The following is a 19985-nucleotide window of genomic DNA, read 5'->3' on the forward strand; positions in this document are numbered from 1 at the left end:
TTTTGTTTCCCTCAATTTACCAAACCTTACCTGGTACAGCTTTGGATCCTTAGGTGCCGTAGAATTTATGGCGTAAACGTGAACCACTGGCAGAGCGGCATAAAGAACCTTTAGCGTGGACTCGCAGAGACGGCTGTTACGGCGATCCCAGCCCGCGCCGTCCAAAAACACGCCGTGAACATATACACCCTCCTAATAACACCAAAACGTACAATATTTCTTGGAGAATTAAAGATTAACGATTTAAAATTATATTGTCACTAATCTCACCGGCGGTGGCGCTTTTATCTCCTCGTAAACGTATTTGGTGACGTCATTGTGCAAAGCGACCATATCCAGTGCCCAACCCTTATGTGCTCTGGTTACTTCTTGTCTCATGGCAGTCAGAAAACCTGTAAAATTCGTGTTAAATTGATAATTAGTAAAAAATGAAATCATTAGAAGTAATTAGTAGTCAATTATCACATTTCTATCTGCTAAGTTTTAACAATAACGAATGTTATTGTAATATACCTTGTGGATTGAAAAATCCAGTCATCCAAAAGGAAAACGGTCTTGCTTGGAAACACCACGTCGAAAACTGTGTGTTTCTCTCTAAGAATTCGGTAAACCAGAAACCAAGCGTCGAGGAAGACCAAGATCTCCTTAACCAAATGTTTGGTACTTTTGCGTCATAGATATTGTCCAGAGAATCTCGCAATGCCTAAAAAGACGATTAAATTGACATTTTGCTATATCGACGTTATACCACAAAAAATAATTTCATAAGTATCAAGCTATGACAGAATAAAATTAAATAAAAAACATCTATTTAAACGCATATGAACGTCCCTATTTATGTTCATGTTTCGGAGATTAAAACTAAATAAGACAAACCTCATTCATTATAATAGTTCCATCAATTGCCAGCAACAAATCTTTCAATGTACTTCTTACTAACGTGATGACTTTTTGCATTCGATCAATCTCTTGTCGAAGGAAAATCACCATTGAATTCAACATCCCATATAACCTTAACCTGAAAAAATATTTTTATAATAAGCATTGATTAATAAGCATATAATTTTCATCACAACTTTTGAGTTTTTAGATAAACATCTTGTTTTACAATTGAAACAAAAAATACTTTACCTCTCTTTTACTTCATTAGGATCAAAGTTTGGTGGAACTTTCTCAAGCATTTCTTTAGATTGTCGATAGACCGACGCCTCACGGGTCTCACCTCCACCCGAACTGGACTCTTTAGGTTGAATAGACAGTATTGTATCGAGTAGTTCTTGAGTCACATTGCGTTGATATCTGTTAAGAGATTGTACATTAATAAAATGACTAATTCACGTGTAACAAATTTAATTATTAGATTATCTTACGTGATATCCGCATTTGTATGCAAGCCATAAGTCTGAGGTGGATCGACTGTCTTCATCTTTTCGATTTCCTCAATATATTCGGGAATATTTTTAAAGGTCATGATACCGTAGCCCTTATAGAACTGGAAGCTCTCAGAGAACAGCTGGTCGGAGAGCCACACCCTGCAGAAAGTGCAGAGGAGACGGTTGTCGTAGTCATCGGTGACTCGGCCACCGTACTGCACGGCTGATACCATGTAACTGCAACAGTAAAAAGTGACAATTAAGAAATATTGTGTATTATGATTTTCTCTTTTTATATCACTTATTAAACTATGAAACTTACCGTACAGTCGTCCAGCTAATATTCTGTCCGACCTCCAACGAATCGAGATGATTCTGCACAAACATGCAAGAGGCGAGCCAATCTGCAGAATTAAACTCATAAGGAATGTTCCAACCGAGCGGACCAAACTTGCGTCTCTCTTGCACCACGGTGTGGAGGAAAGATATCGTATAAATTAAAGGTAAATAGAAAGGACTGTCGCTGTAGTCTAGAAAATCTTGACTCATGGAATCGTAAGTCCTCATGAGACCAGCTTTGACTCCTGTAAACATTAACAAAAAATCAATTTATTTAAATATCCTCTAGTACCAGAGAATGTTTGTGTCTGAAAAAATTCAAATATAAAAATATCTTGCCTGATGGAGGTTCGCAAGTGTATTTAATAGACATTTGCAACAATGTTATAGGAAACTTTGGATGAACTTCAGTTGTAATCCATAGCCTGCAATTAATAATGTTAAATTTGAAGCACTCATTTGTATTTATTTCTGATGCCCTATTTCAAATCAAAGCATTATTTCAATATAAAGCAGCGAGGCTTCCGTTACCTGAATGTTTCGTGAATTTTTTCCGGTTCCTTTTCCAGTTCCGAAAACTGTTCCATAATTTCAACCATATATTCCAGACCTAAATGACAGTTTTGTAGCAGTACCCAAATACCCTGAAAATTTATTAAAATCCAAGAACGTTTCCTTGTGTAAGTCCAGTCAAAAGATATTAAGGATTGCAACTATTATAAAAAATAAAATCAAAATTTTGATGAGATGAGATTTAAGTAAAAAATTATAATATTGACCTCTTTAAGGCCACGGTCTATCAATTTTCTGGCATGCACCTCCTGCCCCTGGCCCATGGAGACACTCTGACAAATACACTCCAACCGTTTTGCCGTCATTTCTATTGAAGGCGTCGGATCCGACCCCATTGCAAGAAATCCGATCAAAGGCACCAGCGGACGTGACTCGAGGACCATATGCTAAAAACAAGAGATTGATTACATTAAGACTGACAATGTAAATTATTTAATAAACTGCGTCAATTTTGTTACCAAAATCAAATTCATATTTAAAGATTTAGTCTTTACGTACTTCATAGTTGACTATTACAGCTTCGGAGAATCTTGCACCCATTGAATGTACGACATATTTTCTGAAATATAAACTCCAGTAAGCAGCAGTTTCAATATGTCAGATTTTTAAATTAATACCAGAAAGATACATAGATCGAGTGACAAGCGTTAACGATCGCCGAGTACTTACAAACTCTGAGCCAATGTTCTGTCCGGACACCAAGCGCGGACCACCAGCAACTTCCTAAACACGTCCAGTGTGTGGTAACCGTCCGGCAGCGGCTCATCCTCTGGCGCTTCCTTATCAAACCTGTGGAAATTATAATTATGTATACATCATTTCACTGCCCTGTTCATATTTTGTCTAAAGAGATCTACTATGAACTCAGATGATACTGTATCATTTACATCATTTATTGCATTTGCTAAATATTTAGGATTCTGTAATTAGCATACCAAGTTTTCCATCCTTTTTCATTGTTATTCACTTGGTTCAAAATATTTGTGAACTGTCGTAAGTTGGAAAGCTGGACGAGGTTCAACCATGACATGTCAGTCAACCATTTAAATGGTTTAGGAGGACATGCATTTAGATCCAAAGCGGCACCGCCTTCAAAATATATCAAACATTTTTGAATGTATAACAATATCTACTAACAACTTATTCTGCATACCTACAAGAAACTATAAATTAAAACAATGCAAACAAAAGAACGCACCTTTAATAAATGTTTGGAACTCGTCGAATGTGATATATTCCTTTTGTAAATCAATTTTAAGCGTTAACAGAAGAGTGAAAAGATATTTGTGTTTCTCATAAAAACCTCGGCAGATATATTTAAAAACATCGAATGTCTGAAACAATCATAAGGAAAAACCTTTCAGTATAAAAGACATCATGGTTGGAAAAAATGTATAATTTTGCAAATTGACAGTTAAAATATAGTATTTAAGTTACAAACAAATAAAGCTTTCTAAAATTTTAAAAATTATATTGAAATCGTACCGGAGCATATAAAAAAAAAAACAAATGATCGCCAACTGCAAGCATAAACTTAAACGTACCAAATAGTCAATGATGTGCCAAATCCTCTTTATGGTAATAGGGCTGGGCGGTGACCTTTCCATCGATATGTCAAATCGTTCAAGGAACTGCGCCAACGAGGTCTGGTACATGTTGCACACGAGAGACATGTTGCAAATCAAAAAATACAACACGGAGCCGCGAGTCGCCACGGGACGGAATTCCTCTCTCGCTGTGTTTATCTTTATTTCTGTTTCTTTTGCCACGTCTAACTTTTCTCTTACCTTAAAACGAATAGTAAAAGGCAAATTACATTAAAATGAATTAGTATATACTGAAACTTACATCCAGTATTTATCGGCCTATGTTATATTGGAAACATGTTTAATAATAGCTAGGTCTACTATAAAATAATTGTGTTTATTTTAATTAAATTCTTTTTATTTACTTCGGTAGCAGTTGCTTTGGTGACATTGAGCACTTGAATTAAGGTTACATCCTCGACTAGAGAACCTTGTATAGTGGTCAATTTATGCAACAAATTCGCCTCCAACTCCTGCATTTTGCGTCTGTTCGAAGTTACGTCCATAATCAGATGCGTTCGCTCCGATTCTAATTCAGCCTTCTCCGTTAATATTACACGACCCAATAGTTGATCCTCCAACCCTAATAAATAAAAAGATATTACAGATAAATAAATGTTTAAGTCATCAACCATAGAAACATTGGTGTTTTTTGATTCTTCTATTGTTTTTGTCAAATACTCAATTATTAATTTACAAACAATAAATATATCCAAATAGTATCACACCTTGCATCGTCACAGTGAAGTCGATTATTGAGGTTCTTGCAGAAACTTCTGGAGTGTACGCGGGATTAGGTAGCTTTGTAGTAATGTAGATCTTATGACCTTGCGTGACATCAATTTCCTTGTCACCGAGTCTTACCTAAAATTTGTTGTAATTATTTTCACAAAACAAATAAAAATCTCGAAAAGTGAATTTATTCTAATAGAAGATTTCACTAATCAGCAAAACTTAAAAAAACTATTAGTTCTTGAGAAGTCAAAAATGTTTTATTTAAGTACTTTAAATGTAGAACCAATTTTAATGTAATTTTTCTCCAAAATGTTATCCAGCGCCGGATCCAATTCCTCTCCGACATCCTCAATTAATAACGGTCTACCGAGTGACACACAGTCCTCAATGTGATTCCTACAACAAACATTACATTTAGTATTTAAATTTGATTATATCAAATACTTTTAACTTATGTATATCATTGCAAACGTTTTTTTAAGGTACAAAACACAGAAGTCATAAAGTCTACAACACGTTGTCGATAAAAGACTAAACTCGATCTCTTTTGAGAGTAATTTATTCTTCATTAATTAGATTTGCGCCTGCGCTGACTTATCTGGAGATGAGACTTATGCGTTTGCTAATAAGTCATATAAAATTACCTGAAATATTTGTGATTTAACGTAGTGACAATGAGATCGTTATATCTCTCCATGTTCTTTATCCAGATCTTGCCTTGTGTTTGCGGATCTATAAGTAATGGGAACCGAGCCGCCTTCGTCACAATGATACCGTTCTGTATTGACAACTCGTCTGTTGGTAACCCATATAAATTCCATTCACCAATCTGTAGTAAAAAGAATGTTTTGCATTTTAAAGCATCGTTTTATACTAGCTAACGCTCGCGACTTCGTTCTCGTGAGATTAAAAAAAAGTGATGACTATGTGATCGTCTTTACATCTATGCCAAATTTCATTGAGATCCGTTCAGCCGTTTAGGCTACAAACTCTAACAAACATACATCCATCTAAACTTTTGCAATTTATAATGTAAGTTTAAGTTTTATCTTTTTGAATCGACTATTTAAAGAACAAAAAACTTTGTTCATAAATGAAACAAATTCTCCAAAGATGTTTTATTTACCGTAGCTGTATCAGTTAATTCTTCCGTAATACTTAAATTCATGGAGACCGGTACTTTGCGTCGCAGCAATTCGCTCAACCAATTACAAACTAATAAGTTGCGATACTCTTGATTGAATGGTCCAGAGTAAGACAAAAATCTGTTTTTAAACACAACATCGTTAATATGCACGATAAATTAACTGTACTGTCTTTGTATTAATCTTTTCTTGTTTTTGTGACATTTATAGTTTTATGATACTTTTAAAACCTTGATCTATAAGCAATACAAAAAATTTTTATTTTGAAACTGTCAGTTAACTACGTTTCCATAAATTAAATAACTCTGTATAGGATCTTTTTTGTGACGGAATTGTCACTATTTGAAGATGCATTTATAGATTCACCGGGCTTAAGGTAGCCAAAACCTCGTGTATGATTAACTAAGCTCGAGAACTCCATCAGAAGTCTCGGCTCGAGCCATTGCTTCATTATTATTACCGGATTAAGAGTAGGATATAACTTTTCTACGATAATATATAATTCACGTTTCATTACCCAGTGAGGAACAAAATGTCTCCAACGAGACGTTCTATCTGAGCCTTGAATAGAGTGGATTGTTCAGTCCATCGCACTCGTTCTCCGCTCAGACCATTAATCAATGCTGTAGCCGCGTCCATCTTCTGCTGACATTTAGCTGCGTCATCCAAGACTGCCTGTTTCAGTGCCATTGCCTGATCAAATTCTCTCTGCACTCCAGCCAATTCGCGCTAAAAATGATATTAAGGAACTTTATACACTTGTTTTGGTATAATAAGCTAAGAAAAGAACGACATCATTTCGACATAATCCATTAGGGATTTGGAACATGTATCATTTTAGTTAGTACCCAGTCTACTTATCTGATAATTGCTTTTGAAATTTAATATAACAGATGAAAAATCATTTTATTCTAATTTTTTACCTCTTTAGCTTCTAATAATGCTTCCGCAGCTTCCAATTCTTTCTTGGCAGCCTGATACTTGCCCTGCATTACTGCTAAATTCGCCTTTAGAGGTAACACATCTTTGTTGACCCCGTAGAATTGTGCCATTGCAATAGTCCAGGATATCAAACCTGCAACGTTGCCGCAAGCAATCTTCGCAGCTTCGAAGGTATATTGACTGAAAATGATTGAAATTTTGTAAAAAATATACACTCAAGCAATATATCAAATATAATGACATCTTTGGATAAAACCAAAATATTTTCATTTAATACAACTAAAGCAAAAAAAAAAAACAATTACCTGAAATTGAAATAAGGTTGCAACAAGTCAACCATTTCAGCATTAATTTCATCTTTTGGATAATTTTTCAGGTTATTTAAAAACCTAGCATCGGCCATAACCTGTAAATGTTAAAAAATATGTATAGAAGCAAAAAACAAAAAGAATTAATCATAACATGCAGTATATTGCTACCCATTACCTTGAGAGATTCTGCCCACGAAGCTACCAAAAATTGTTTATCCGGATCTGGTTTTATTGGATCGATACGTTTTCTAAAGAGAATTATTACAGCGTCCATAATCAAAGTAATTAGGAAAGGTGGTTTACCCAACTTTCGCACTGTAGCTATATCGGCAGCATTAATAGTCTAAAACAATTCATATAAAAATTTAACATCTAAGCGAATATTTGAATGTTATTTACAAATACAAAATCTTATACCTGTAAAGCAGCTTCAGCGGCATCGAGCGCTGGCTTTGCCGCTGCCAATTTATCTTCAGCCACAGCTGTTTCCGCTGCAATTACGCTGACAAGCTTAACAGCTCGGTCCTTCACTTCCAGCACTTCTGCTTTAACAACTTCAGCAGCTGCCGCCGATTCTGCTACAGCTGCTAACACCTCTTCAGCTTTTGCTGTTGCTTCCTTTATTTCCAATTCCTTTAGCTCCAGCTCTTTTTTCAATATATCTACGCTAGCAGCAGCTTCAACCAACTTATCCAAGCCAGTAGTCATTCTGTAATTTACAATATATGTACAAAACAAAATGATTCTATTGACAGCAGTATTGATAGCATTTACAAAAGTATTTCATAGACAAAATCAATTAACCTTCTTGCCATTTCAGCTATATTGTTATGCTTTTCTTTGTACACAACTTTGTAGCCTTCTAAGAAAGAGAGATATGATTTAGGAGTAACGTGAGTCTGTCTTCTAAATCTATCGTAGTAAGACACACAGGCGCTCGCGACATCGTCTTGAACCATGCCCATCACTTCAATTAACTGTGTTTTTGTTTCTTCTGAACATACAATCTACAAAAATAAAAGGCACAAAACTGACATCAACAATTTTTCCGAATAAATACCAAAACATCGCATAAAATATGGAAATTAGTATAAATACTGCATACTGTATTGAATCTAATTTGGCTAATACGTGCCTTAAAGCCAGATAGGAAATGTTGAGCCACTTCTATTAATGCCTCTTTAGGCCATTTTTGGAACCAATCCATTGTTGATCCAGAAATAAGACCAGGAAACTTCAGAGCTCTGCTACGGAATTTCTCACCGACCTAGCAACAAAATCGAATGTAAAAATAAAATATTTACAACATAAGGCTCCCATTATTAAGAATCTACATTACCGGTGAGAAGCATAAAACAACATGGAGGTTAGCTCTAGATCTCATAATAAAATATTCGTACAACACATCGGGAACCGGAATTCTTTTCGGTGCATATTTCTTCATAATAGGAGTTAATTCGTTGAGAATTTCATCTAAAAGACAATAGCAAATTATTAACAAAACGATAGTCTACTTAGATAACACGGGTATAGTTAACTGCAAAAGTAGATCAAATTTTGAACGTAACCTGGTTAACAAGTTACATTCTTATAGCATAACAAAAATGTATTGAAGTGATGTAACCATAGATTCAATATTTAAGTGATATAACTCCAATTCAAGTACTATCAAACTGTCTACAATTACGTAGATTTACAGAAGTAATATGTATCTTTACCCATTTCTTCTTTAGGGAAAAGATTAGCAATTTCTCCCGAGCTGAGAATGTTATTCAAAAATTCAAGGAACTGTTCTTCTTTAATATCATTGTCAGTAAATATAAAGGAAATGCCAAGACCCTGAAGTCCCGCTGTTCGATACAAAATCTTTATATCATCCATAAAGTTGTTGACGTTATACGACCTGATAAATTAAATTTGTAAAAAAATATATGAATCCAGCTAGACACACAACAATATCAGATGAATACCTTGTCAAAGTGATTTGATAAAATTTAAAGTTAGCTATAAACGAAGCTAATTTGGTTAAACTTTGTTTACCAGATCCACCGACACCCACCAGCAAAGCGTTACCTCTGGAAAAACCACAAATATACAATCAATATTATTACAAAAAGAATAACATAGATGAAACAAGAGAGTTGCAATAAAATGGTAAACGGTACCTTGGTGTATTGATAATTCGCGATATAATAAACAAATGCACCATACAATCGTGGAAAAATACCAAATCCAGGTGAGCACCTCTAATTTGCTCATTAAATTGATCTTGAAACTGTGCCAATTTCTTTAATACAAATTCCCATCTGCAAAGTAAAATAGACTAGTGATAAAATTAAAAAAAACAATGTCTACGGTATTTTTAAACAAAATTATTACTAACGATGGCAACTCTTCATATATTTTGGGAGCTTCAGTACTGAAGTCTTCATCCTCATCACCCGTCGGGTCAATGGGCTCTCGCAAAAAGTTAACAAAATACGTGTCTTCAGTCGGGAAGTCATTAACTACGTCGGGAAGTTCATGTGCAGCGATCTTCCAAAAGTTCTCCACAAACCAATCTTTGTCATCGAATGTTGTAAACCTAAAAACCATAAATGCTTTCCGTGATAATAAACTGCGTAAAGCAAGGTAATTAAAGCGCGCGCACACCTGAACTAAACTATCGCACAACTGTCGTGCAATTGTCGATTGTTTCGCAGCCAATTCAAATCAACATACAATCAAAGTGAGATTAAACAGTTTTGCGATAATTTATTCAAAGTGCGCGTGCTCTTAAAAGAAAATCTTCCTTACCTATCTGAAATTACTCTCAAACATTCATGGAACCATAACTTCATAGCAATTGTTATATTTGGTAACTCCTCTTTCTTGATATAGAGGATTCCTTCCCATATTCTTGATAGATCACGTAAATTAAAAACATAATGAAATTTCGCCGGAGTCGGCAACATTTTTATCTGTAGTCATTATAACGGTTTTAATTAATAAAAACTAATTAATTTAACTAACATTGAGAAAAATATATTATTAGATGTTACCTTAGTTTGTTGCCATATTAATCGGGTGACTGGAACAAGTCGTGGCATAAAATCTACAATCTTTTTATCGAATCGCGCCTTACAAAAATAGCCAGCACTAATTGTTACTAAAAATAAGACAAAAAAAACAATTTTATCATTTGTCAAAAGAAAAACAACAGATTATCAGTTGAATACGTACTGAAAATCTTGTCCATTGAAACAGTACTTGGAAGAGTGCAATTAAATATGTTGAATTGTCTCTTCAAACGAGGTGGAATGTCGTTACGTCCGCCACCTGTGAAAAAATTTGTTAAATTTAACAAAACACTCGAATTATCGCCGCAAAGTTTATGTATGACTATTATGAACTAGCTGTTTCTATACGGCTTCATTATTTTATTGTTTACATTGGTCAAATTCTTAATTGCAAATGTTAAAATTACCGTTATCATAATAACCTTACTTCCTTAATGATGGCACCTTATAGTTTATAGGTTCCTTTCCCACATAAACGTTTTTTCTAATGTCTTTACCCCTAAGTTTAATATCGTGAAGTATATAGCTTATCGTAAGTGTAGGACTTTATATTAAAAAAAGATTTATTCAAAAATATTCTGTGATTACTGACATTCTACGCCACAAAGTAATGTGTGTTTACGCTTCATTATATTTGTATAGAAGTATAGTTATATGAATCGTGAGTTTTTCTGCTTACCTGGATGTATCATAGCACCGAACATTTGAATATCAGCGATTATAATAAATTCTCCCGGTTTATCTAGGGAATAAAATCCTCCGCATTCCATCATTTGTCGTACAATCTCGTTAGTTACCTAAAAAAAAGTACCATGAAAATTAGATCACACTTTTTTAAATGATTAACAATTTTATAAATATTATGAAGAAGACGCTTCTTTGATCTCACCAAAGACATTGACCAAGATATTTTGGTCTGTAGAAACGCAGAAACAAAGAAAAAGTAATATAAATAAAATTAAATAAAAGATGGCCATGTAGAAGAAATTGTTTATCTTACCTGATCACCCCATTCATTGACAACCGGCATATTGATGTCGTCGACGAAGACCGTCATGCTGCGACCGCCAGGAGGGCCGTAAGTCATACCCACGCGCTTTTCCACGTACGATTCGATGATTCTCTATAAACAGAACAAAATTCAACAATAAATATAGACAATTGTTTAAAGAATAACGGTATTGTTAATATAATTTACTTAAATTAATTAATTACCACATTTTCAACGTGGCAACAATTGTTTGAGAAGGTAAAAGTCCGTTTATTTGTGAAAATCCTGTAATTTTGTTGAATAATAGCTTTCTCCTGCGATTTCATTTGTGTAGAATAAAAAAAAAAACAAAAGCAAGTAGCTTATGTTTTCTTCCAGATTATGCACTATATCTATATCGAATTCCATCTAGATCCGTTCAGTCGTTTAGGATACAAACTCTATTAAACATCCATCCATCCATCCATCCACGCATCCATTATTCATTATGTTGTATTTATTATACACAATACAAAAGTATTAGCAAAGATTCTTAAACAAGCCTTTTTCCAAAGCTTCCATTTTATGTACCTGGAACATATTTGGTGTGGTAGCAGACGAGAAGTTTATCATTTTGAACAATTTTACTTCATTATCGTATTTCTGCATGTAACTCTTCAACATGACTGTCTTAGCCGTGCCTTGTTCCCCGATCAGCAACACGGCCTTATTCTGCTTAGCAATTGTGTCTATCAAGAACGATATGCATACGTTGTCAATGTTAGGTACTAATATAGAGGCGTATTCTGGTATGCTGTCAGGCGGGTAAATGTAATCCTCAACGCTTTCTGACCTGAAAACAATAATCAACAATGTTATTTAAAGAATGGTCTTTGCATGGGCAATCACCAAATGTTCTTCAATCCTAGTAAAAATAAACACCTTATCCGGAACTACGAGTATAACGAAAGAAATTGATTAAGTTAATAAAAATGACTAAAAAAAAATTAAGAACTTACCAGTGCTGCCAAACACCACTCTCGTTAACCATGTATTCAAAAGGCATGACCCACTCTTTCGACTTAGAGCCCGGCCAATCCATCCTCACTGGCAACTTCGTCATGAACTCAGCCATTCGCGTGCGCGCGTCCAACTCCAGCACCGTTCCGAGAGACCACATCAGGGCAAATATAAACAGACGCTCCAAATGACGATCCGTGTGAGTTTCTAAAATTACACAGCGAATATTACGACGAGGAATTAAGGTTTTATAATTTTAAAATAACATTAATCCATGCATTTCATTACAGTTTCATATTACTGCTTTTAAAACTTACTTCCGCCAGGAACTTCTATTTCCAACAGACCAACTAGTACGTCGATACATTGTCTATAATAAAATAAAGGATCAACAGTGTAAACGCAATTAAAAACAATATAACAAATTCTTAAGAATATACATTTACCGAATATAGATAGCTTCTAAAAGCGCCATTTTGGCAGGTAATCTTTGTTGAACATAGGTATGGACTTCATCGTATACTTTGTTGAAAGCAACACGTAATACATCGGCTTCTCTGGGTGGTCTCCTTCTTAACCATCCCTGTGGAATAGACATGTTCTTGTCTAAATAATTCAGAACATTATTCTCTAAAGTTATTACAGATTATCATATCTTCTGTTTAAAAATACTAATTTAAGATATTAAAATAAAAAATCATAACTTGCCTCCAAAATCGGTTGCCATTTCAACACTGAAGAGGATAAGAATACCATCCCCATTCGGCTGACAGTAGCCGGCGATGCGTTATCCACATTGTCAGGCTCAAACACTAGCTTGCTGTTCTGAGCCATCGTGATCCGGTCTCCATTAGCTAGAGTTAATGTCTTGTTGTCGTCTAACACTGAATTAAGATTCTCAATCCATACAGCGTCAACTGGGCCATCTGTACGAACAACTTGATTGGTAAATATATTGTAAACGCGAAAACTATTAAAAAAAGTCAATATTAACACAAATACCTAATACAATCCAAGTGGTATCAGACTTTTTCACTTTTAAAGCTCTTCGCCAAAGTGTTGAAAAGATACCATCGGTCCAATCATTGGTAGCGACATCCAGTCTTCCGAACATTTGAGGCGCTGTTATAGCTTTGGGGTTCATTCGCATTTCTCTATGCGGTTTACCCAGTTCAGTTAATGCATCCATCAGTGTATGGATACAAGTAGTCTTTCCAGACCCCGTGGGGCCCATTGTCATCAAACCGTGTCGTACTAGAGAAGTTTCATACAACTGGATAACTTTTAGATTCCACTCTGGATGATTCACGAGGCCTGATCGTTCAGTTACTATGGTTATTCCGCGTTGCATTTCCCTAAATAAATAGGTGTGGAATATGTTTTACAACATAATGAATTTTAACTAGTTTATTTTAAATTATGGAACCCTCAAACAAATACTAGTAATAAACAGGCCAAACATTACCTTTGTACAGTTTGCGTCAACTTCATACCAGGAAACAAATCTTCAATCAGTGAAATAAACAACGGCTCGTCCTCGTCTACTAACTTGGATACGTTCATTTCTCTGTAATATAAAATGTTCACAAAGTCGTATAACAGTATGTGCTAACAAGAAGTTAATAGAAAATCATATCCAAATCATAGAAGATTAATAATTCGAAAGCAAATAGTTAAAACGATATTTTATTATTCGTATCACGAGTGCTTCAATCATCGATTATTCTCTTGTATTGTCAAATACACTTACTTCAACACTCTCATCATGATATTCTCTTCGGTACTGTCAGGGTTAGCTCTCTTCTGTGCCCCCATAGTCCTAAGCACTGACAATATGTTACGGAGACCGAAGTCATAGTGCACCTGCTTCGACAACTGTTCCTCGCAAAGTTTGTACAAAGTGAAAAATTTACGAGCTAAAAATGTAAAACAAAATAAGATATTTGTCACTTGGGTATGTTAACAATAAGCACAATGTGAATGAAACGAGGAAAAGCGTCACTTACCCAACAAAATATTTTCTTTGAAGCCACAACTGGCCAACTTGACTCGGATAATGATCTGTCTGTCTGGTACCATCATAGCCACAGAACGGAATTGAATCTTTAAATTCTCAGGCAACTCTTGCCGGCCAGCGTAACCAGGATTCATTGTGATGATAAATGCAAATTCTGGATTCAAGCTTACGGTGTCACCATCACTATAAAATATCCGATAATTTAAAGATAAGACACAATAGGTTTAACATGTATATAATGTTACATTACAAGTAAAGCCTTAATAGTTCATACCTAAATATGAAGAAATCTTTCTTTTCTCGTCTTGCAGTGAGACAGATGTAAATTTGTTGAGCGGCGACAGAAAGTACGGGCAACTCAATACGATTGAATTCGTCGAAGCAGCCCCATGTGCCAGACTGCGCAAGGCCCTTGTAAATACGACCCAATCCTGGTGATATCACAGTTTATTGTAAGCTCTAATTAGCGAAAACATGAGGCTCCTCAATAACAAAGACACAGTTAAAGGTAGCAGTAATGTCGTGGTAGGTAAGCAAGAATTCTACATTTTGTCCTTGTATTTAACATGGCACTGATAAGTAAAGAATTTGACGGCTCACCTCTGAAATCCATTTGATCAGAGCAGTTGAAGACGATGACGAGCTTCCCAAGAGCGCGACCCATATCCTTAGTGGTTTCAGTCTTGCCTGTGCCCGCGGGGCCGGCGGGCGCGCCGCCCATGCTCATGCCGATTGCTTGCGACAACGTAATGTAGCAACGATCCGTCAACGGCGTTATCACCAGCCTCTCAGTGATACCCAGGTACTCATTCTGGACAAGTATTTTAAACCATTATAAAAGCACTTAACCATAAATTCTATAAAAAGCGAAAAAACAGTATATGTAGCTATAGAAAAATTACTTGATATAAGAAGTCGACATCTGTTATTCCAACGACGCAGTCATCAGTATCTTCAAAGTAGTAAAATCTAGCTTGTTTTTGCCACTCAAAGTCTCCAATATTCTTGATTCTCATTTTTACAAGATCATCGAAAATATCCCTAAAATATCAACATCTCATTATTCCTAAGGGTTATTACTGCTGCTGTATGATTTTAAAACTAGCTTTCACCTGGGACTCCGTTCGCTTGGAATTAAAAAAAGTAAGTAGCCTATGTGTTCTTCCAAACTATGCTCTATGCCAAATTTCATCCAAATCCGTTAAGCCATATACGCTACAAACTCTAACAAACATCCATTCGGATGGAAATCCATCCACCTAAACATTCGCATTTATAATGTTAGTAAGATGTAAAATAACTTTTACACTACCTTTGATGTACATGTATGGTGATCATAGTTTCTATCATTGTTCTATCAAGTGGGACCAAATCTTTTACAGTCTGATCAATAAGTCCATTCAGCAGATCAAGGAACTTCTGATTCGTCAATCTCATGATGAAGCGATCCGCTCTAGCTTTCTTAAGAGCGTATTCAGCGTCACTTGTCCATAGAATTTGCATACCTAAAAGACTAGCCTGAAATAAAAAATACAATGTTATGTGTAGTCATAACATATATTTGGATATTGATAAAATCTAAAGGTAAATGAAACCTATGTAAAAAACTGAAGGGTTACCTGTCCAGGGAAATTCCAAAATCCAACCAAAAATTCAAATTCGGGATCACCAGACATTGTTTGTGAAATGTTAGCAATAATATTCCTCACTGTATCCTTCATGGTATCTAACAAAGTGTTCAGCCAAATCTAAAATCAATATTGCTTTAACTTTAAAATAATATATTTCATTGCATCCTGTTTTTAATTTTCAAGATTATTATTCTGTATAATAAACCCTCAAAACGTGAATAGCGAAACGCTCTCAAAAGGTTTTTGTTTCAAAAGGCAAACGAGGACACTCGTTGCAAGCAATTCATTACACGTAATAAAAATAAAAAATAATTCTAGATACAGACTATGGTATTAATCTTCAAATCTCTTTTTTTATTATTTACTCAGATTAAGTAAAACTATTGAATTTAGCTACTACTGAGAGAAAAAATGTACTAAATACGGCGTTAATGTTAATAGTGTTCATCTCATAAAGAAAAGAAATACAAGCACAACAATATAAGGATCTAAATTATTTGTGTTACAATCTTATTACCTCGACCCCGCCTACGCATGCAACTGCTCTTTCTAACTTTATCTTCTCTCCGTTTGAAGAGTTCATGGCAACAATTCTCTCCTTGTCATCGAAATCAACTGTGTAGATAGCATCAAAGATGCTTGGAAGATGCACCTAAAATGATACAATGAAGGGATCGTGTCAATTATATTCAAACCGCCAGAAGAACAATAATGATTTAAAAACCCTGATTTTGTTATTAATTAATCGTTTTAATATTACAATACCACACGAGCGGAGTCGCAAGCGAAAGCTAATCATAGAATGAATTAAGAATTACAGATCTATACCCTACTTCAACTACGTGATAGATTCTTTGAATATGTTTGAGTAGTATTCAATTATATTAGCACCTGAATTGAGTGAGGATCTGAGGCTTGACCAAGAATCTCCAAAAGTACAGGATCGGATACGAAGAAGAACCTTGGGAAAATAAGTCGTTTGGTCTCCAAGTAGCCAGTGAGCGACTTCTGACATGCCTCCAGCTGGTCAAATAGATGCGGCAGCAACTGCTTTAGAGAATCATCAGAGGTGCACGTCTCCACACAATTGACTATATCACGGGCCCGATACATTATCTTTACGTATGTTTTGTCGATTGTCTAAAAAGAAATATACATTAGTTTACAAGAGGTCATAATTAAAAGCAGAAGAATAAAAAACAAAGGAACATTAGAGCAAATACTATTAAATCAAGTTGACTCAAAAATAGAGAGAATTAAAAACAAGAACATTGTATTTCGTCTTACAGCAAATCTCTTCGCTTCAGCGGGCAACTGTTTGGCAATGTCACCACCAACAAACACAGCTTCCAAATACATCCATAAATTCTGCACTTGCAACCATTTCTCTAATATATCGGATGTACTAATCAACTTATTGATCCAAAGCATAATATCCTTCTTGAATGGAGCATTATACCTTAGAAAAAAAATTTAATTGATAATTAAAAAAATAATAGGTATTAACCTTTTTGCCTTATCTCTTTCAAAATTTTATATAAAAATTGTTTTTGTGAAGCAATCCCCAAACTGAAAAATGTATTCTACCAAACCGTAAAAAAAAATATTAGTACCAGAAGTGACAATATTTTATAGTGAAGTTCTAAAAACAAAATATTTCCGTCACCTATTGGACGCTAAAGAATTGAGTATCATCATGGTATCTTCCAGCATTGTGATAATATCAAGAGTTTCTTGCGGCTTGATGAGAAGTTCGCCTCTATTCTTGAAGTTAGCAAATGTTAAATCGACAACCGCCCAATCCGAAACTACTTGCTTGAGTTTGGCTTCAATATCTTTTTCTTTTACTGCACCGATACAGATGTCCTAAGAAAGGATAATACTATTAATTAAAAAAATTCAGAATTTTCTTTTGTAGTTTAAAAATTGTCTATATTTATTTAATTAATTTTACCTCGACATCTTCTTTATTCTTTAACAAAGGTGCTTCCATCACATTCGCTAACGTAAATGTTGGCGATTCCACGTCCAAAACACAATCTAAAATATTGAATTATTGATATGGCAGCTTCTCATTTTAAAGGTTTTATCCAAAATAACAAATCAATTTGTACATGATTACTAACGCATTAGATCTTCGAGTCGCTTCCAATGCCTCTCCTTCATAGACTTATCCGCCATCAGCTCCAATAACGGACAAGTTTGATTAAAGTCGTCAATTTTATTTTTTAAATCAATAAACGCTGGCCAGTCTTTCATACCTCTTGGCAACTTACGACATCTGAAAATGAAAAGGTTAGTAGTACCCGTATTGTATAAAATAGAATACATTCCTATTTAGATTCATAATAAAAAAGTTAATTGAAATCACTGTTCCAATAAAATTATATTTCGTACCTTAAATCAAACTCGGCCAATTGAGCTACAATTTGTTCAATATCAATTTCGACCCATGGCGTTTCTAAATAACCATCGATGGAATTCATCACAGCAAGGTATAGACTGTACCTGAAATAAGGAATAGAACATTGCAGTTTATAGAATCATATTTAACACTAGCTGTTGCTCGCGACTTTATCCGCATGAAATTAAAAAATATGAAAAACATAGGCTATGTTACTCGCTGATAACGTAGCTTTTTTCAATACAAACAAAAATACAAATATTTCCAATTATTCGTACAGAAGTAGTTAATTATGTTTGTCAAATGATAAGAAAACATTGCTCCGATATACATAATCGTTGTCAACTTTAAGTTTGAATGTTACTAAACCTAATCAACCAGGAATTCTAAAAGTGAAATTTACTCAAAATAAATTAAACTTACAATTTGCTCAAAAGATTGAATTCTTTCTTCTTCTGATGGAGTATAGGATAATCATTTACTTCCATGCCGAATAACTTTTCACCACTGGAATACATCTCGAATCGACGCCATAGCTCGTCAAACCGTGATTGGAACAATATGACCCTGAAAATTATTTTTAAAAAAAGTTAAAAAATTTCTCTGAAACAATTCGTCAGTAGCGATAAAGAATGCAAACTACTATTTAACAACGACGTAACCATCTATCCAAAATTTAAATCACGTTTAAAATTTATCGTGGTTTATTATAAATGTAAGGACCTGTCGCTAGCCTCTCTCGCAGACAATCCTGGAGTCATGGGTCCGAACGAGTCATAGTCCGCATCGAACTTTAACACATCAGTAAGGAATGTATCCACTCCTTCTGTCAGCTCCATTTGCAACGGTCCTTGCATGTCTACTATCTTTTGTTGCACTTGTTGCGACTGAAAATATTTATTTACACAATACTGCACAGAGTTACTGGCCACAATTAATATTCGAAAAAAACCTACACCAAATAGGATAGATACAGACGTTAAAAAAACTATATCTTTTAGATTACCTAAAGGTACATTTATGGAATATAATGTAGATTAAAGAGTAAAATCAATCTTCAAAATTGTCTTTTACAAATTCATCCCTTTTATTTTTACACGAAATTTATGATATGATTCGAATAGCTTTAAAACTTACAGTAATGAGCATGTTTTGAAATGCGTAACGTAAGCCATACACCATATCCGCGTCGTCTTTAGGAATATCAATATCAAATTGACTAAAAGTTGCATAACTTTCTTCTATTAAATCTAACTCCATATCCATCCTTAAAAGTAAATAAAGAGTACTTAGTTATTAGGTTAAACAAAGAAATCTTAAATAACTATCGAAACTCTAGTCAGAATAACGGAATCTTTTAATTAGAGTTACAGAGATAGGCCTAAAATGTTACTATTTTTCCCTTACCCAATAAACTCTTCTCGGATTAATTCAAGACACATCATAGCAACTCTGACGTCATCCAAATCCTTTATCTTTTTGCTCATCGTCTTCATGCGGTCTTTGATAAATTGCATCAAATTTAAGACGCGTTCTCTGTACGAATTACTTAATAACTTTCCCAAAATTCGCTTCCATTCAACTGACTCAACGTGTAATGCCAATTTAAGATTATCTGAAATTATAATAGTTTTTACATTATCACTATTTACCCCAATGACAAATTTCGTTCACGCTGCATTGTAAAAAAAATCATTCATTGAAGTGTACAATAAAATTTTAGATTACTAATTTACTAAATGTAAAGCAACTATTGTAATAACCGAATTTGAAATTATATTGAAGTATCCGAAATTTTTTAACTAGCTGTTTCGTGACTTTGTTCACGTGGTATTTAAAACAGTAAAAGATACTACCTAAGTTACTCACCGATTACGTGG

At 34.6% G+C, this 19985-nt stretch overlaps 1 protein-coding gene across 1 annotated transcript in view; it reads right to left on the reverse strand.

Moving 5' to 3' along the window:
• LOC106100340 (dynein heavy chain 8, axonemal-like) overlaps positions 1–19985 on the reverse strand; it is a 29843-nt gene that overhangs the window by 446 nt on the left and 9412 nt on the right. The window contains exons 27-88 of the mRNA XM_013279165.1: positions 19513–19720; positions 19243–19372; positions 18829–18992; positions 18529–18672; positions 18099–18209; positions 17828–17982; positions 17656–17741; positions 17368–17567; positions 16989–17160; positions 16593–16841; positions 16219–16353; positions 15690–15818; positions 15383–15588; positions 14973–15111; positions 14671–14881; positions 14345–14501; positions 14060–14253; positions 13804–13969; positions 13519–13620; positions 13056–13408; positions 12762–12979; positions 12500–12636; positions 12371–12423; positions 12053–12260; positions 11625–11886; positions 11064–11186; positions 10743–10860; positions 10227–10322; positions 10046–10152; positions 9801–9964; positions 9388–9588; positions 9170–9310; positions 8975–9079; positions 8723–8907; positions 8344–8477; positions 8140–8271; positions 7809–8011; positions 7422–7713; positions 7180–7347; positions 6999–7099; positions 6675–6873; positions 6269–6480; positions 5733–5871; positions 5251–5435; positions 4876–5002; positions 4600–4735; positions 4237–4454; positions 3830–4072; positions 3484–3619; positions 3221–3374; positions 2955–3074; positions 2784–2844; positions 2492–2671; positions 2244–2356; positions 2052–2137; positions 1696–1957; positions 1371–1610; positions 1132–1299; positions 877–1018; positions 514–703; positions 271–392; positions 31–192 (exon numbers count right to left, since the gene is read on the reverse strand). Coding sequence (XP_013134619.1) covers positions 31–192; positions 271–392; positions 514–703; positions 877–1018; positions 1132–1299; positions 1371–1610; positions 1696–1957; positions 2052–2137; positions 2244–2356; positions 2492–2671; positions 2784–2844; positions 2955–3074; positions 3221–3374; positions 3484–3619; positions 3830–4072; positions 4237–4454; positions 4600–4735; positions 4876–5002; positions 5251–5435; positions 5733–5871; positions 6269–6480; positions 6675–6873; positions 6999–7099; positions 7180–7347; positions 7422–7713; positions 7809–8011; positions 8140–8271; positions 8344–8477; positions 8723–8907; positions 8975–9079; positions 9170–9310; positions 9388–9588; positions 9801–9964; positions 10046–10152; positions 10227–10322; positions 10743–10860; positions 11064–11186; positions 11625–11886; positions 12053–12260; positions 12371–12423; positions 12500–12636; positions 12762–12979; positions 13056–13408; positions 13519–13620; positions 13804–13969; positions 14060–14253; positions 14345–14501; positions 14671–14881; positions 14973–15111; positions 15383–15588; positions 15690–15818; positions 16219–16353; positions 16593–16841; positions 16989–17160; positions 17368–17567; positions 17656–17741; positions 17828–17982; positions 18099–18209; positions 18529–18672; positions 18829–18992; positions 19243–19372; positions 19513–19720 — 10154 coding nt within the window. The remainder of the gene's footprint in view (positions 1–30; positions 193–270; positions 393–513; positions 704–876; positions 1019–1131; positions 1300–1370; positions 1611–1695; positions 1958–2051; positions 2138–2243; positions 2357–2491; positions 2672–2783; positions 2845–2954; positions 3075–3220; positions 3375–3483; positions 3620–3829; positions 4073–4236; positions 4455–4599; positions 4736–4875; positions 5003–5250; positions 5436–5732; positions 5872–6268; positions 6481–6674; positions 6874–6998; positions 7100–7179; positions 7348–7421; positions 7714–7808; positions 8012–8139; positions 8272–8343; positions 8478–8722; positions 8908–8974; positions 9080–9169; positions 9311–9387; positions 9589–9800; positions 9965–10045; positions 10153–10226; positions 10323–10742; positions 10861–11063; positions 11187–11624; positions 11887–12052; positions 12261–12370; positions 12424–12499; positions 12637–12761; positions 12980–13055; positions 13409–13518; positions 13621–13803; positions 13970–14059; positions 14254–14344; positions 14502–14670; positions 14882–14972; positions 15112–15382; positions 15589–15689; positions 15819–16218; positions 16354–16592; positions 16842–16988; positions 17161–17367; positions 17568–17655; positions 17742–17827; positions 17983–18098; positions 18210–18528; positions 18673–18828; positions 18993–19242; positions 19373–19512; positions 19721–19985) is intronic.

This window comes from Papilio polytes, unplaced genomic scaffold, assembly GCF_000836215.1.
Source record: "Papilio polytes unplaced genomic scaffold, Ppol_1.0 DF824047.1, whole genome shotgun sequence".
Taxonomy (NCBI): domain Eukaryota; kingdom Metazoa; phylum Arthropoda; class Insecta; order Lepidoptera; family Papilionidae; genus Papilio; species Papilio polytes.